This window comes from Mycteria americana, chromosome 8 (assembly GCF_035582795.1).
Source record: "Mycteria americana isolate JAX WOST 10 ecotype Jacksonville Zoo and Gardens chromosome 8, USCA_MyAme_1.0, whole genome shotgun sequence".
Lineage (NCBI taxonomy): Eukaryota > Metazoa > Chordata > Aves > Ciconiiformes > Ciconiidae > Mycteria > Mycteria americana.
The window spans coordinates 22,168,146-22,186,321 of record NC_134372.1 but is presented as its reverse complement, the minus strand read 5'-3'; the positions used below and the strand labels follow the sequence as shown (position 1 = coordinate 22,186,321).

The 18,176-nt window shown below is 51.3% G+C and overlaps 1 protein-coding gene across 1 annotated transcript; it reads right to left on the bottom strand.

Moving 5' to 3' along the window:
- Window positions 1–512: 512 nt before the first annotated feature.
- On the bottom strand, window positions 513–18,092 carry LOC142413724 (histidine--tRNA ligase, cytoplasmic). The gene is made up of 13 exons (XM_075510139.1): window positions 18,045–18,092; window positions 17,054–17,143; window positions 15,024–15,143; window positions 14,737–14,832; window positions 14,040–14,165; window positions 11,810–11,917; window positions 10,131–10,229; window positions 5,631–5,724; window positions 5,347–5,474; window positions 5,004–5,246; window positions 3,011–3,127; window positions 2,090–2,236; window positions 513–1,018 (listed from the first exon to the last, which is right to left on the bottom strand). Exons 2-13 carry the CDS (start codon window positions 17,111–17,113, stop codon window positions 959–961), a joined length of 1,398 nt encoding a protein of 465 aa, XP_075366254.1. The 5' UTR covers window positions 17,114–17,143; window positions 18,045–18,092; the 3' UTR covers window positions 513–958.
- Between the last annotated feature and the right edge of the window lie 84 nt (window positions 18,093–18,176).

Sequence of the window (18,176 nt, the reverse complement as noted above, 5' to 3'; positions counted from 1 at the left end):
GAAGGTTCCAGCGCCGCCGCTCCGCCCCTCGCGCCACAACTGCTCCGCCCTGGGCGGGGCAGGGGGGAACCCGCCGGCAGCGCCCGCCCCGCCGCCGGGGAGCAGCGACCCCCGAGCGCTCAGCTCCCGCGGCCTTTCCACGCGAGGAAGCCGTGGGGCGTGGATTTAAAAAACTACCCAGTTTGGGGCACGAAGGTGGGAGAGACGCGTGGGTCAGCAACGAGAGGTGCTGGGGACGGAGGGCACCCCAAGTCACCCACAGGTGGCCAGGGGGACCGTTTCACCCGTGACTGGGGCATGGGGAGCCCACACAGGGCTGCTTGGGTAGCTCCGGCCTGGTGGTGGGGGCTTTGCTCTGCAGATGGCACAGGGGTTGGCAGCAGCAGTCAGATCTGAAGGCAAGGAGGGAGCATCATGGCTGAAGAAATGCCCACAGTGACATTTAAAAACCAGCTCCACTCAGCAAAGCAGGTAAGCAAATCCCTGCCCCAAGTGGAAAGTAGGGACAGGAGTCATGGAGTGGGAGACAGATTTATTATTTTTCTGGGAGCAGTGCCTTTACATCTTGCTTTGGATAAGGTCACCTCCCTACAGCCAGAGCAGAGACGGGACAGGATGTTTATTCAAAGTGACAGGAACAAGAAGCTGCAGCCAATACCCCAAGGTGTGCTGACAGCACAGGGCTCCACCTGAGGGCTTCCCAGCACAGAAGGCCAGCATTTGCCAGAGCCACTTGCAAAACATCTTTCCAGTGACATAACTCAAGGGCCAAGGTATGTCATAGGAATCTGTGCAGCCTCTCTGCTCCCGCTGGGAAAAGGAGGGCACAAGACAAGAATAAATACAGCTTTCAAAGGCTCTGCAGACCCTGCTGCTACGTGGCCTGGCAAAGGCATTTTACAGGAAGAAATCTGTCAGCCAGAATCCAAAAAAATGAGTAGACGTGTCCGGAAGGGGTTTAAGGCCGGCTCGTTCGCATCCTGATCTCCTCAACCAGGCTCTCCCTGCGAATGTTGACCTACACAGGGGAAGCACAAAGTTGCTTCAATACAACACAAGCAGCTTGACCTATTGTGACCTTCTCTGGTCCCAGAGGGATGGCCCACATCGCATTCGTGGCCCTGTGTCTCAGGAGATCACACCGTGGTGCTGTCACCAGTCCCTCTACAGGGATCGAGCAGGCTGCAGCACATGCAGAGCTGAACCTGCGAGAACAAGCACCTGCCTGCAGCCCTGGCGAGCCCTCTCCTGCCCAACGATTGCGAGCACGATGCTCTTCCCACTCTTTCCTACTGGTTCCAAAGCCAAGACCAGTGCATAGATTAGCACTGGTCCCACTCATTCCAAGAGGGCACCTTCAGGACCTTCAGCAATGGTCCTGCACCCTGGCTGGAAAGTACGAGCAGCCATACAGCCCATGGAATCGCCCCTCCATGTTCCAGGCTCCTGAATTGAGGAACAGCTGGGAGTTCAAGGAGACCATGATGGAAAACTCTCCAGAGCTGGAGACAACAGTGCTCGATGGCTCCAGGAAACTGCATGGGATGAGGAACTGGAACATGAGGCGTTACAGAATTTCCTGGAAACACCACTGCTTGAAAAGATCTAAGGAGGAAGCCAATGTATAAAATCCTGAGAACCTGTTATAGGGGGCTCGGTGGCAAACTGACAACAGGGCATGTGCTCCTGAGCAAGTCAACAGGAGCTGAGGAAACTCACCTCACCCAGTCTCCAAAAGTGCACCCATAAGGCCACCACCATCAGTCCATAGGGCTCACCTCCAGTCTGCCAGCCCTGGCTCGTGCCCCCCTGCCTACTGCATGTGGAGAGCCTTCCCCTCACTGCACCTTCTGCGTAAGCAGCTTTGTTAAGCCTTGGAGGCTTTCCACATCAGGTGGCAGTGCCTTACTCCTCTGATCTCCCCTTTGGGCACTACACTCAAAATGTGGACCAGCAAAGCCACCTTGCCATGTACAACCTGATGGCACCACTGCAGAGTGAGGTACAGCTGGGTCTGGAGGGCTGGCCTGAGCTGGGATGAAGAGTCAAGTAGCCAATCCCCCTCACACCAAGCTACCACAGGCCTCACCTCCTCCCTGGTTGCCACAACCCGCAGCTTGACAACTCCATCCTTGAGCTCCTGCTCACCCACAATGGCAACAAGAGGGATGCCCGTGTCCTCACAGTACTGCAGCTGATTCAGCAGCTTGGGGTTCTTCTTGTACAGCACTTCTGCCTGGAAGAGAACCAGAACACAACACCAAGATCAGCATTGGCCTGTTTCACTGCACCCCCTCAACCAGGCTTTGCTGGGCCAGTCTGCTAATTGCCATCTGGTGAGCATAGGGATGTGTGGTGGAGAAGAAGATGGGCTAATAGAGAAGGCTGGGCATTACAGCTAACAAGTAATGCAACACAGCTCAAAGGTACTCACAAGACACTGCTTATCCTGGGAAAGCACCAGGTCATTAGCTCTAGTCTGTGTCAGACCAGGGCTGACACCTGTGGTGTCCCTACAGGGTCAGGAGCCTAGCAGAGCACAGAGGCATTCTCCTCCACCCAGCCATCAAGGGAGTCTGCCTGCAGCAGGGCCCTGCCACACAACTTGCCACACAGCAGCCTGTGGAAAACAGCCCAGGCTCCTCCCTGGCCCCACTCTCCCCTCCTTGCAAAACTCCCATTTTTTTTACTTTTTGTTGGAAGCGGCATGGTATCCCAGCTACCATGCAGCAGGGGCTGGAGTGTTGCCTGCTTTGGGAATCTGTCCTGAGATAACAGACACACAGCAGTCCCTGCAGTGTTACAGGGCTAACCAAGTCATGCTGCCCAGCCCTTCCTGGAGAACACCTGATTCAGGACACCGAGAAGAGGCAGGCTCCATTCAGGAAGGCAGTCTGCTGCCCACCTTCTCCCTATGACTCCTTCCTCCCAAAGCAAAGCCAGATCTGGTGCATTCCTGGCACAGAGTGTGGACGAGGCAGCTCCTGACACTGCCATCACCTGGTCATACCTTGATTCCAGCATCCCACAGCTCTGTGATGAGCTTCAGCCGCTCTTCAAGGAGCTTCTTTTGCGCAGAGGCTACCAGCACCTGTGTCTCTGTTGTCCTGATCTTTTCCTCAGAGGCCTAGAAAGGGGACAAGATTCAAAAGATGCCATGGACATAGAGAGATATCTGAGACCCTATGAGCAGGCCAGGTCACCACCCCAGGTGCATCAATTTAGCAGTGAAGAGGATCAGGCTCAGTGGGATGAACAGCATAAACTCAGGAGAGTCAGGGGGGCCCCACAGACCCCATCCTGGAGCAGAATCTCATCTTTTGTGGTTGTTCCATGATGGGGGCTTAACACAGCCTCCCTCCTGCACTGCAGGTGCATGCAGACTGACGGATGTGCTGAGAATGAGCAATTTCCCTGCCAGCTTCTGCCTAGAGACTGTTCCTTCACACCCCAAGAGCCTCCCCGGGATCTGCTCCAAGCAGATCAGGAGCAGCAAGCCCAGCAGAAGCTGGACAGAGGCAGCTGCCTGCTCTACAGCTGAGCTAGTAACTATGGGTTAGACTATCAGCAGCAAGCTGAGATCCTCCAGCGCTGCCAGGAGCCACCTGCTCCCATGGCAGATGCTGGCTACTCAAAGTGGCATTTTCCTGCTGCTGCTTTCACTGAAGGGAGAAGCCTTTAAAAGGTCACCTGCAGAGGAACAAACCTGGCCAGGACTGGAGGTGGTGGGGGGAAGAATTCAGTTTCCACTTAAAAATCCCAATTGTGTCTGGCTGCCAATAGAGAACTCCCCACAACAGGCCTCTGAGGGAGGGAAACGTGCGGCAGTGCTTTGAGAGCCTACAAAGACCTATTTAACACCCACTGACTGGGACGGAGGACAACACATTGGTACAGCAACTTTGAGGAGGGGGGAGTAGGAAAAAGGTATCTGGGAAACCCCCAGAGGCACTGCAATCCCTGTCCTGGGACATCCGATCCCTGTCTGGTCTCTATAGTGCCTTGGGCAGGACAAGTAGATGTGCAAGGCTGCTGTCTCCCTGCCAGCCTGCCAAGGAGGATGTGGAGTCACACAGATGCCTAATGCAGTGTGGAACACTAAGGCACCTTGACCTGAGTACCTGGTACTCCTGAGGATTAAAGTGCCCCTGCCAGCTGCAGCTGAAAAAGCCATGTCTGAGGGCTGCTGGAAGAGGGGTCTTGTCTCCAGTGGGAGCCCTGCCCCAGAGATCATCTCCCAAGCCAGGCAAAATTGGAGATTATGTCCTGGTTCTGACTCCTGCTGCTGAGCACAGTAGAGGCCTGGCTGGCTTCTCCACCAAAGACTGCAGCAAGGAAGGCTCACTTCAGCATCTGCTGGACTGGGGATACATGGGGAAGATGTAAATCCTTGCTCTTTCTCCATGCTTAGTTGAGCACCTGTCCTGGTTTCAGTTGAGATAAGAGTTAATTTTCTTCGTAGTGGCTGGTATGGGGCTATGTTTTGGATTTTTGCTGAAGACAGTGTTGATAATACAGAGATGTTTTAGTTGCTGCTGTACTAGTCAAGAACTTTTCAGCTTCCCGTGCTCTGCCAGGTGCAGAAGAAGCTGGGAGGGGACACATCCAGGATAGTTGATCCAAACTGACCAAAGGGCTATTCCATACCATATGACGTCATGCTCAGTATATAAAGCTGGGGAAGAAGAAGGAAGGGGGGACATTTGGAGTGATGGCGTTTGTCTTCCCAAGTAACCGTTATGCGTGATGGAGCCCTGCTTTCCTGGAGATGGCTGAACACCTGCCTGACCATGGGAAGTAGCGAATTAATTCCTTGCTTTGCTTTGCTTGCGTGCGCGGCTTTTTGCTTTCCCTATTAAACTGTTTTTATCTCAACCCTCAAGTTTTCTTACTTTTGTTCTTCCGATTCTCTCCCCCATCCCACCGAGGGGGAGTGAGCGAGCGGCTGCGTGGTGCTTAGTTGCCGGCTGGGGCTAAACCACGACAGCACCAAAGGCACCTACCTCCACTCTCTGCTCTAGGATGGAGAAGATTCGCTCGATCCCAATGCTGACCCCCACGCAGGGCACCTTCCGTCCCTTGGGATCAAACATTCCCACCAGCCCATCATAGCGACCACCTCCAGCCACGCTCCCAACGCTGACTGGCTCCTCCACGTGGTCATTCTCTTGCTGCAGCAGGACAGCCTCAAAGATCACCCCCGTGTAGTAGTCCAGACCCCGCGCCAGGCTCAGGTCAAAAGAGATCTGTAGGACACAAGGGAAGCCCCGTCACTGGGCGCACGCGGGGGGCCCAGGCTGCCTAGCCATGAGGACAGCACACCCTCCTGCCTCTGCACCGCCTCACCTTCCCTGTGATGCCAAACAGGGTCAGGTACTCAAACAGCAGCTTCATGTCCCCCAGCCCCTCCTTGGCCAGCTTGTTCTGGGACAACTTTGGGTCCTGGAGAAGCCGCTCAATCAGGTCCAGGCCACCTGTGGAAACAAGCCATGCCTCAGGTCTGCCAGTGCAGCAGCACCCGCAACGATGGGCCTGGCCAGTCGTGTATGCTGCCTTATGCCTCTCCATCGCTGGCCCTCCCTGCCTGGCCTGGAAGAATAAGGCCAAGGGCTCAACCCCACGGTGCTCACCATGAAGCTGGACATACTCCCCGATGTGATCTGCAGCCTCAGGAGAGAGCCCCTTCTCTCCTACCATCTCGCTCCTCACTTCTTCCCACGGCATCTGCAAGGGGAGAGAAGAACATCAGCCACTGCTTCAGGGATGTGGTCTCTCCTGGGGAAGGTCTCTGGTGGTCCTGCCCAGTACAGATGAACAGACAAATCTGCCCTCAACAGATCTTTACACAGCCAAACCCCATCAGTGCCAGTGTGGTTAAGAGGTACATGAGAGAAGCAGCAGATCAAATGCTCTCAGAGCATAGTCATATGGTCATAACTCCATTTCTTGAACCTCTGCACAATCTGTTTGTATCCCAACCCTGCAGTCAGCAAAGCTGCCCAAAAACTTGAAGCCCCAGGACAAATACTTTGGTTTTGATTTCTGCCCGGAATCGAACATCAACACTGTAAAAGCACCGACTTTGGAGATGTCTTGCTGCTGTGGTTTCCCTGGTTAGGTACTTAGTCATAAACACCAGTCCAGGAAGTGTTGCTGGTCATGCCTACCACCTGGAAAGGTGTGAGGAGATGGCTCGGTGATGCAAAAACCCAATGTAAGCAGAATACGCTGCAGTTTTCCCACTGACCAAGGGGTCAAAGAGAACCAGAGTCTTGATCACATCCAGCTGCACTGAGATAAATCACAGCATTTCAGTATGAAAACAAGGAAATTATCCCATTCTAAAAAAGCCCAGTCCTCCCTTCCTATTGCTTTTCCATGCATACACAGCCCGAAAATCTACAGTTTGCTCATGCCTTTGCAATAGATCTCACTGCTAACAGGACTTTAAGTGAGCCTTCCTCTAGTTGACTTCATTCAACCACCAGACAAGGCATCCAAAGGAAAATGCAGTTCATCCTTGAACAAAGCCACGTGAACACACAAGATGAGATACAAGGCCACTTTGTTTAACAGGGTTTAACAGGAAGGTTAGGAGCACTCCTTTAGGCAGTCAGCCCACAGTGTCCCCCACATGACTCTACACACACACACACACAGAGAAATTCGCCTCCAAATTCTACTCTGGATCCTAAGCCAAGAAAACTGAGTTTTTAGATTGCACTTCATTTTAAGGTTCCTCTTCCTTAGCTATTAGTGGAGGACTGTATACACATTTATAGGTTGATCTCTAGCATTTTTATATCTGACTAGGGCCTACAGTCAAGACAGTCAGCTGCAAATAAAAAGTTGTACCTACACTGGCACCTTTCCCTCCTCCCAAAGGGCCACATAAAGGCCTGAATCCCTTAGAGACCTTCACAACAGCCAGTGCTCTTGAGGCAGCTTGCTGAGCACAATCCTATGGGTACCTCCTGCCTTGTGTCTTATAGAAGCAGCTGCATAGAGGGAGGTGTTCTGTGTCACACCAAACCTGAGTAAGCCATAAAAACAGCAATGTCTACACACAGCATGTTTTATAAAAGTACCTGTGCTACATGCCCAAAACAATAGAGGTGTGAATGAAGTGAGCAGGAGATGTGGGATGGGCTGCCACCATCCCACAGCACCTGGAAAAGAGATTATGGCACTGAGCAGCATGTTGTCCCTGTGACTGTGTCCACCCTGCTAGAATGCTGCACAGTCCAGGCCAGCCCCAAGGAGCCCTGCTCCTAGCAAAACATGCTTGCACTGATGGCAGCCACAGATGAGTGTGAAGACATGCTGTGGGAAGCACACAGTGCAATGCAACACCAAACAGACCAGCCTTCCCCTGCCCAGGAGGCAGGAATGTGCTGCTGGGGTTATTTTTCAGGTCTGTCTGATCTCCTACTCCTTCTCACTCCAAATCCTCTTCTCTATTTCCAGGTAAAATATAGAAACCTCGTCCATACATGTCTACCTCACTTCTCTTTGCTGTCTCCCTGCTGCTCCTCACCACCTACTGAGGGTCCCACAAATGGCCAGAGGCACATGCTGTCCAGTGGTGCCCTGATCATGTTGAAACAGCCTCACCAGCAACATGCACTTGCTGCAGACTCCATGTGCTCAGCAGGGATGCTAGACATCACACCACTAATCAAGAATAGCACCAGCTTGCAGGACAGTATTTATGAATAGGGTCCTGGACAACACAACAACTCTGGCAGCCTACTCACCTGTGGACTTCCATTTAACTTGGCCCTGTCACCTGCAAGCTAACTGCCTTACAGACTATGATTACAGACTATCACTTACGATTGCACTTCTCTACTCCTGCATCACCACAGAGATTTACCGTTTATGTCATGCTTGTCTTGCAACTGAGGTCTGAAATTTTAGTAAAGGTTGGACTGGATGATCTTTCAAGATCCCTTCCAATCCTGGCTATTCTGTGATTCCAGGACACAACTGTGATTCCTCACACCACCCGACTGAACCTGATACATTTGAAAAGGCTTTTCAATGCCCTCGCCCAGTCTGGGGGCAGGTTTTCATGATCCTGGTTCATAAGCAGCAGCGTCTTAAGAAGACTAAGGTCTGGGTGTCCTGGTTTCAGTTGAGATCGAGTTAATTTTCTTTATAGTGGCTGGTATGGGGCTATGTTTTGGATTTGTGCTGAAGACAGTGTTGATAATACAGAGATGTTTTAGTTGTTGCTGTACTAGTCAAGGACTTTTCAGCTTCCCGTGCTTTGCCAGGTGCAGAAGAAGCTGGGAGGGGACACAGCCAGGATTGTTGATCCAAACTGACCAAAGGGCTATTCCATACCACATGACATCATGCTCAGTATATAAAGCTGGGGAAGAAGAAGGAAGGGGGGACATTTGGAGCGATGGCGTTTGTCTTCCCAAGTAACCATTACGCGTGATGGAGCCCTGTTTTCCTGGAGATGGCTGAACACCTGCCTGCCCATGGGAAGTAGCGAAGGAATTCCTTGCTTTGCTTTGCTTGCGTGCGCGGCTTTTGCTTTACCTATTAAACTGTCCTTATCTCAACCCTCAAGTTTTCTTACTTTTGCTCTTCCGATTCTCTCCCCCATCCCACCAGGGGGGAGTGAGCGAGCGGCTGCATGGTGCTTAGCTGCCGGCTGGGACTAAACCATGACAGTCCTTTTTGGCGCCCAACGTGGGGCTCGAAGGGTTTGAGATAATGACAGATTTGATTGGAATGTGCCAGATAGAATTTATAGCTGTTATTGCTGTTTAGCTATTAATCAGCAAGCTTCTGTGCTTGCCATGGGCTTGCTTGCCTTACTGTACCTTAGAGTCTAGGGCTTGTTAGTGGCTGCTTTTTGCTTTCACTGCTTGCCGTTCTGCTGTACTGCTTATCACCTTACTCGGCTGTGCCTGGGAACATTTTGATAACAGCAATGGCCATGCGCCTGGGCTGGCAGATGGCCAGGGCATCGCTGCTGTTTCTGTGCTGCTGTACTGGACAGGCTGGAACTCCGCTGTGAACTCGAGTCAAAGGGACTGTGACCTGTGGATGAATCCACGTGGGAGCAGGACACCCCAAAGCGTCTGTGCCCATGGATTAGCCCATGCCAGAGCAGGTATATCTTGAAACGTCTGTGGCCATGGTTATGTCTGTGCCACAGCAGGTATAGCTCTGAAGGGATTGTGGTCCAAGGATAAGTCCACGCTGGATAAGGTGCGCCTCGAAGCATCTGTGGCTGTAGATGAAGTCCATGCTGCAGCAGGTACACCTCGAAGCATCTGTGGCTGTGGATGAAGTTCATGCTGCAGCAGGTACACCTTGAAGCATCAGTGGCTGTGCATGAGGCCATGTTGGAGCAAGTTTACTTCTGAAGGTACTGCATTCTGTGGATAAGTCCAAGCTGGAGCAGGGGCAAGGGGAGGACTTCATTGCAATGTTAAACCTGATGGTCTGTCTAAAGGGACCAGGGGTGGAGATTGTAATGGAAATACCTTTAAATTGTTGTATCCCAGGATTTGAGTTGCATGTTGTGGGAATTACTATAGCAGGAACCCCTTGTTGCTAGCGAGGCTAGGAGCAAGGGGAGGAGTTCGTTGCAATGTTAAACCCTATATCCTGGCCCAAAAGGACCAGGGGTGGACATTGCAATAGATATACCTTTAAATTGTTGTAACCCATGATTTGAGTTGCATGTTATAGGAATTACTACGGCCGGAACCACCTGAACCAATGGAGGAGAAGCCTTACAAGAAGCAGTGCAAGTGCAGCAGTGACCTGACCTGAGCTGGTTTTGGTGCCCAATAACTCCAAGCAACACACCACCTCTCCTGTCTGGATGTTGAACATCCCATGTGAAAAGCATTTTTCCCCTCCCTCCTTTCCATTTGTCAGGACCTTGGAGGATACTGAAGAAAGCACAGGATCCAGTTTCCCTATGTGACTGCTGTGCCCTGCATGCCTCCTCTCCAGAGAAAGGGGGGAACAAGAACAACTTGATGTTTATCAGCATTTTCCAGTCAGTTCTCATGGACCATGGTAAGAGCAGCCCAGAGGGACAGAGACTCACTGAAATTCCAGCAGTGGCAGTTGCAGCCCAGGGCTCCAGCCCATACCTTATCCAGTTTGTCAACACTGGAGCAGATCGTTCGGAACTTGCTGTCTGGGACACCACAAACTGCAAACATTCCATCAAGGATGCACCGATCGTTGACCTGGGGGAGAGGGAGTAAGTCAGTAACTATGAACTCAGATGCTTCAGCTTCAGTCCAGTTTCTCTCCTCTCTAGTTTCAAGCATGGAAAGAGAAACTAGCAGATGGCTGCCAAGATTTTTTTGCTGTTTGCAATTTCTGTCTCATTCCCATTCCTGGGGAGCTAATCTGCCTCTCTGCCCACAGCAGGCCAACTAGCACAACTGACTCCTACCAAGCCTAGGTAGAGCTATCACATTCTCCTTCTAAAGCCACAGACACCTCCACTCAACAGAGAAGAAAAAACAATGGGGCCTATGAGTCCTCTCATGGGGACACATAAAAACAGCTCAGGAACAGACCACGGACTGAGGAGTATGTTACGCTGCTCTCTCAGTGTAAGAACAAAGGGACATCTGATGATGTTAAAACCTCGCTAAGGATTTTTTTTTTTATAGTATAGTGAATTCCATCATTTAATTATGCTCTGTAATAGTAGATAATTGAGGCCAAAGGCTCAGCTGGATTCAACATTTCCATGGGTAGTGAGAAAATCTACAATTAAATTAGGCAGAAACAAAGACTGCTTGGGAGTTTGTAATCCTCCAGCATTGACATGAACCAGACAGTCACTTGCAGAAGACAAGAATAACTACGGGCACATTATTGTGCTGTTCCCCATTGCAGAGGTGCCTGCTCATCCTCAAAGGCATCCGCTTTCACCACTGCCCTAACACACATTAGCTGAACTTGATCTGGACAGGCAGTTCCTGTGCACAGCTCTTCAGCTCATCTCAGATGGATTCAAGGGCAGGTAACTGCCCCCTTACCCAGCAGGGGCCGCAGTCAGGAGTGCAATACCCAGCCCACACTGCTTACCGTCCCTGCAGAGCCCAGCAACGACTCTGGGTCCCTCTCAGAGGAGAGGGTCTCCTCTGAGATACTCTGAGAACTCTGGGTCCCTCTCAGAGATACCACCACCCTCCGGCACAGCAGCACTCCTACCCATCGCTCTCCTACTGCTGTACACCCTTCCCCATCCCGGCTGACCTGCACAGCCAGCACCATTTGCTGCCACAACCAAGATAACAGAGGTGTTTTGAAGCAAATAGCAAGGTTGACCCTACAGTAGGGCATGACTCTTCTGGAAGAGGCCTCAGCCCCAGAAAGGACTTGGTGGGAAGGCAGGAGTCTACAGACTACACAGCGCACACACTGAGTGGATGTCGCTACTAAGAGGGCATCGGGAGCTGGGACAAGAGCAGGGATCCTGGGCCAGAGATTGTGTTTTACTGCAGGCGGTGAATATGACAGTCACCTGGTTAGTTAGGTGCTAGATGTTTTGCAGGGGACTGTGGTTAGTGCTAGAGAGAACTCTGCTAACTGCAGCCTCAGGAAGCCTCCTTGCATTCCCAGCTAGAGGCAAGTCTGAGCTGAGGTCCAGCCTTTTAGTATATACACCATGAGGAGGCAGAGAGGTGGGATGAACTTCTGGATCAGGCCTTAGTGGGTGTTAGAGTGGGAACAGGTGCTGCTGTGTAAAGCCACAGGAACAGTGACCACTGCTTCCCACCGTGGCACAGAGAAACCCCCCCGGTCTCACCTTAATGAGAAAGTCCCCAAGCTGCAGGTCACTTAGGATCTCATGCACGATCTTCAGGCACTCAGCATCGGGAATCATCGGGTCAAAATGGCCAGCGATGTCAAAATCCTGGGCCACAGGAAAAGGCAGTGAGCAATTCAGCACCGGTGGCATGGCTGCAGCAATACAGCTTCAACTCTGCTGTTAGCAGTTTGTTTACAAAAAGCAACAGAAATGGGATGTAAGGGAGCACTAGCCCTCGCTGATCGGATCCAGAAGGGACAGGATGTAGGTTATGACTCTCTTTCATCAAAGACAGCAGTACTCTCGTGTCCAGTGCATTGCAAAGAGTTTGTATACTGTGTCATGGCCAGTGCAGACAGTTGGCAAGAAGCTGTTCTGCTTCTCCCTGCTTTCTGCTTCTGGAGGTGTGTGACCTGCTCCCTGCCTCTGACACAGCAGTTTACTGTGCAATACACTTTGAAACAGAGATCCTTGAAAAACAACAAAAATGCAGAACAATCATCAGCAGTAAATAAATAGAACAAAGGAACCAGGAAGGGGAGGAGAAAACTACTTATTTGGTATGACCTAAATGCCAAATGTTTCGCCTTCATTCTTAGGATCTTCCGTTTTTAATACACATGCCAATCAAGTTAATGATCAGGGAAGAAGACAAGAGAAGCGATCTCAACTGAGACAAACCCAAAGTTTCAACTGCCAAGACAGAAAATGAAATCAGAAAGCCTAAGTGGTCTCCACCAGAAATTACCAGATGAACTAGCATGTAGAACTAAAGCCCAACAGCAAGATGTTTTAATAGGCTGGTACCCTTGATTGGAAAATAGCAAAGACAACATCAATGCTCAGAGAGAAATAAAACACAGAAGCAACAAGAGAACTCTTATTTGACTCCCATTTATGAATCCCCCAATGCAAAGTCTTCAATGAGATTTTGAGTACAGGGATAATTTTAAGTGGGTAAATTTCAACATGGCTTCACCAAGCTTCCAAAAGAAATTGGGGCAATGGAGGAGGAAAGAGATGAGATCACATCAGTTAATCCCTGATCAGCTGAGTGCAAGAAAGGCTGATGCAATCCCTGTGGAAGTTGGGCAAGGTCTGATGCAGTCAGGAAAGCGCCGCTACCACTGTACATGGCACAGGTGAAATCTCACTGAAAAAAAGCCACCCAAGGGCTGGTGAATTATATTTAAGGAAAGATGTAGAAAAAGCTACTAGCCTGAGCAAAGCAGCAAAGCATCTCTAGGAAAGAAAGTAACAGAGCTTGATTTACGTCGCCTAAGGAGGGGAAGATTTCTCTAAACATTTCCCAAATGTTTATCTGGGAAAGGGGAAGAATCCATATCAAGGGATGACAGCTACCATTTAAAGAGCTGCACTGGCACAAGGAGAAGTAAACTATCAGACACAAGTAAGTTTAGCCTGAATATTAGAAGACTATTTCTGGCTATCCTAGGAGTGAGATCTTGGAACAGTCTTCCAGATGAGACAGCAGGCAAAGACCCCAAGTTGTCTGGAAATGGGAATTCACCAAGCTGGAGCTGGAAGGTATCCACAGGGGTTGTATGATGAAACAGGAATATTCTCAAACGGGAATTTGTTTGCAACATGAGGCCCTGGGGACTGTGTTAGTAAAGTGGAACAAAGCCATTCCTCGGAGCTACCACACTCATCTGAGAAAACCACAAAGGAAATTGCGTTCTTACCTGTTCTGTAATTTGGCCTCTGGGTTTTTTACCTTCCTTTGAAATAAAGATTGACTAAGCACAGGACAGAAGTAGCATATGCTACAGCTGAGTCACTCACTCGCCTGGTTCATGTGTTGTGCTAACACACCCAGGAGTTCAACTGTTGCCAGATTTGGGATCAGAAGGAAATCCTTCCTCCCCACCAGGCTGGCAAGCACTGTGGGATGCAGCAAGGAACTTCCCTCCTCCACAGTGCAAAGCAGGCCAGATTCCTGGGGCACCTGGGGCTGTATTACAAATACAACAGCAGCCTCTGTTACAGCCATTGTCCTCACTCTCCCACTCTCAACCTGTTCTTCCCACCCATAAGGGCATGCTAAGGAGATTAGTGGATCCTCCTCAGCTTTCCACAGCCACAGGGAAGGTCACTGCAGGGTAACGCAGCCTTTGGTCCTACATTTTTATGATGCTCCGTCCCCACAAGTGCTGCCCAGCGTACAGACTCACTCAGCAGTATCCCTGTCAATGGCCAAACTCACACACTGGTAGAACTCCCTGTAGCGGCCCCTGGTCATGGCTGGGTTGTCCCGCCTGTACACCTTAGCGATGTGATAGCGCTTAATGTTGGTGATCTTGTTCATCGCCAAATAGCGAGCAAAGGGCACCTGAGACGGTAGGGTTAAGGATGGGAACAGGGAGGGATCACCCCACCCAGTTATCAGTCACAGGGAGTGCTGGGTCCTCACTATCTCCCCAACACCCAGCACAGCGTGGTACACACCTGTGGGGCAAAGCAACTGCTACAAGATGGCTGGACTTGCCACAGCTCCCCAAGGTCTCCACAACTGTCCGAGACACAGCCCACATGCTGCCATTAAACGTCCCTACAGGCATCCTCCAGCACCACCTTAGGTTGGATCTCAGTCTCATGCGTTCTGTGTACCACAGCAACCTAGTCTGGGTACCCTGATGTAGGAGAAACCCCACTCAATACAGATCTTCCTTACCTCCACATACAAGCGTTACTTTGCCGAACAGAAGCAACGTACAGTAAATAACTGAGCAAAGGTTCTGCACTCACTGAACCGCGCTGCCTGCTCATGCTCTCCCTGTCGGTACAGGGTCAGAGCCAAGAGATTGGCCTCCCTCTTCCTCCCTTGCCCTTGGGACAGCACTGCCCCAAAAGGAGGGCAGCAAAGGTGACAAGACCCCTCAGCACTGGCTGTGGCAGGATACTGTCAGGTCATAGCGCAGGGACAGCAGCTCTCCTCCTTGATCTTTCAGATCATAGATGAGCTTTGAGTCTTCACCATATTTCCCTGTCAGCGTCTCCTACAACAAAAGGACACAGGAACAAACAGCATCTTCAGTGACAGGGGATCAGCCCTAGAGCACACATAAAACAAGGAGAGAAAGGGAGGACACCTAGGAGACGGAAGAAGAAAACTCAGCCCTCAACACATCGCAAACTTTCAACTGCAGGATCTGCATCAGCTCAGCCAACTTGCTGTGTCCTCACTCACCTTCAGCTCAAACACCGGCGTATCAATGACTTCTGCTCCATGGCGCTTGAAGCAGGTGATGATCGCATTGAAGACTCTCTCACGAATGGCCATTTGCTTGGGGCTGTAGTCCCGCGTGCCCTGGGGTGAGATAAGGAAAAGACCACCAAAGGACACATTGGGTTAGAGGCATGCAGTGGAGACAGACGTGAGAGGCAATGTGAGGAAGCTATCATACTGCTAACAAAACCAGAGAGATCAGGTCCAAACACCAGATATGAGGAGAGGTGGTAAAAAGCAGCAGCAAAAACCACTGGAAAACATCAGGATACAGCTCAGACACAATCTGCCATGGTCTGCAGAGCTAAATCTAAGTCAGGAGTTTCACAATGCAGGAAACAAAGGAGCTAACACAGATCCAACAGTCAGAGAGTTCAGTACTTTCAAGCATGACAGCACAGCGAGGATCTGTCCACAGCTCTGATTCAAACATATGAGCCAGACCCCTGCACAACAAGCCACCCTGAGAGGTGGAATCAGAGGACAGGCACGCTTTGAAGCTGTGGAACAACCAGCAGCTCTACAATTTCCAAACACACACATACAGAAATCATCTTTTCAAAGTGTGATACCTGTGAAGTGCCCATCTACTGTTCACTAGGATGTGCTCCCTGTTAACTTCTTCGCTGTTAAAAGTCACTGAATTATTTCGATGACCACGTTTAGGCTCTCAGCAACACATAAATCACTCTTAATTAACTAGACCTCCCACCTTCATTTTCTAGGGACTGGCAGTTAGGCAGGAGGAAGCAGCGAGAGCGGGCACTTCGTAACACCCCACCTGCCGGTCACACAGCGAAGAGCAGCTTTCAGCAGTACACTGACATGGCTGAGACGGGCTGGAAACCCAAGCCATGTTTCCCTGGCACTCACAGAGCTGCAAAATCCTCTCTCCACATCTTTAAGCAGTGAAATACCCTTCCACTTTCCAGGTCTCACACCACAATTACATTTACCAAAACATACGATAAAGGAAATGGGCAAGAGAGACTGTTTTGAGACATTTCCTAAGTCAGTGGCATTAACATAACCTGTTTTATTTGTGAGCAGCATTCATAACTGTCTCCACGCCACAGCATGGAAGCACAGTTGGTCTCTGGTCAGCTGCTAGTGATGAAACATTCAGGTGACAAAAAAATTCAGCATAAAGTGCATTATGGAAACTATTCTCAGGGACTTCGAGACTGAAAATGTACCCCTGAAGGAAGGGTCCTTCTGCAAGAGGACACAGAAATGTCAGCAGCTGGCCAGACCTGCTCAGTAAATGGGATTACCCACCCCCACAGACTAAGGCAAGATCAAAAGCCACAAGACCTTTCTTGCTCCCCGCATTTCAACATGTGCTAAACATTCTTGGCAAACACTGCCGGGCATCTGGATTTCTTTGGCTGGCTTATACTTTGCAGTTCCCCCACAATAAGCCTTGCACCAGCAGAGCTGCACTTTGCAGCACTCCATGCTCACCCAACCTACCAGCAGCTTCATCCACTCTGTCCAGGTTAACAGGGAACAGGACCAGCGTGAGGATCCTTGATCCATGAGAGCCAACGTCTGCAGGTACTAGCGGGGTCAGCGCTACAAGAGCTGAAGAGTCCTAACCCTAAACTCATCGAGGCAATACAAGTCATAACCTTACTTCAAATAGTGCAATCCAAGCAGATATGAGACCTCTCACGCTGGGCAGCTACAATAAAGTTTGACCAAAAGGGAATTTGATTTCCTGACCACACCAGCTAGTGGTTGGCTTGTCACAGAAGCACCAGAAAATGTTTAAGTTAGTAGGGTATCTGGGTCGGATGCTGTCAGGGATGTTTTCACCCCTCTCTCCCCTGCTGCTAAAAGCGAAAAGGGAAACAGAAATGAGAACAAAGACAGGGGAGTCTGACCTGAGATTCTGCACACACAAGTGCGTGGGGGATGCTGTGTTGTGTGCATGGGAGTAGGTCGTGCATACAGAGAGGCACATAAGTGCATGCACTGAGGGAAGTTACCTTCGGGGTCTTGAGCACAAACTTGTGTTTCCCCTCATCTCCCCCCAGCTGCACCTTCATCTCCAGCAGTTTCGCCACCTCCTTCGCAATCTGGGAAGGGAACAAGGAGGGAGCTGAGGGTAAGCCTACCTGCCTTCAGGCCTTCCCCAATACCTTCAGCCTCAGCATTCCCAGTACGCCCAGACTCCCCAACCTCAATACATCCACTATTCCATCTCCCACAGCAACCAGAGGGGCATTCCCTGCTCCTCTCCATTACTCCCCACTTCTGCTACAAGTACCCCAATCTCAGCACCCCCAACACCCCCACCATTCTCTGACTCCCACAACCTCTGTTACATTCAACATCTGCCTCCCCAGTCCCCACACCTCCCGTTCTACCAGTCTCTGCACCACCTCCAGGCCCAGCACCACCAGCTCCTGCTACGTGCACCCCAGCATCGGCAGTCTCCAGCATCCTCTTCACAATCCCCAACACCCCAAGCATCCTTCTCTCTAATCTTATACCAGTACCACCAGTTCCCACTCCCAGTCTCCCCTGCACCCTCTCCCCAGGCACCTTAGCCCCTCCGCTCTCCAGCCCAGACCAGTACTCCCATCATCCTCAACACCCCTCTTCCCAATGCCACCACTCCTAGCCCAACACCACCTACACCAGTACTCCCAGTTCCCCACAGCACCCTCACCCTAAGCCCAGCAACCCCAACCACGCCCCAATCACCTCAGCAGCTCTCTCTCCAGCCCGGCACCAGTACCCCCCGTTCCCCTCAAGCCCCTCTTCCCCATCCCAACACTTCCAGTGCCCCAGTCCCCTCTCCCCAGGCCAGCCCCCCCCAGTCACACCAGTCTCCCAGCATGCCGCTCGCAGTCATACTGGTCCTCCCCCAACACCCCATTCCCAGCAACCCCCAAGCCCCCTTCCCCAGCCCCGTAACCGAAGCCCCGCCAACCCCTTCCCAGGCCCGCGACCGGGCACTGGGACCAGCCGCACCTCGTCGGGATCAGCCTTATCTTGCTTGAGCCGCTGCACCGCCTCCTCCGCCATTGTCAGCCCGCAGCTGCGCACTGCCACCGCACCGCGACCGCGCCTGCGCACTGCCACAGGACGGCGGCTGCGCCTGCG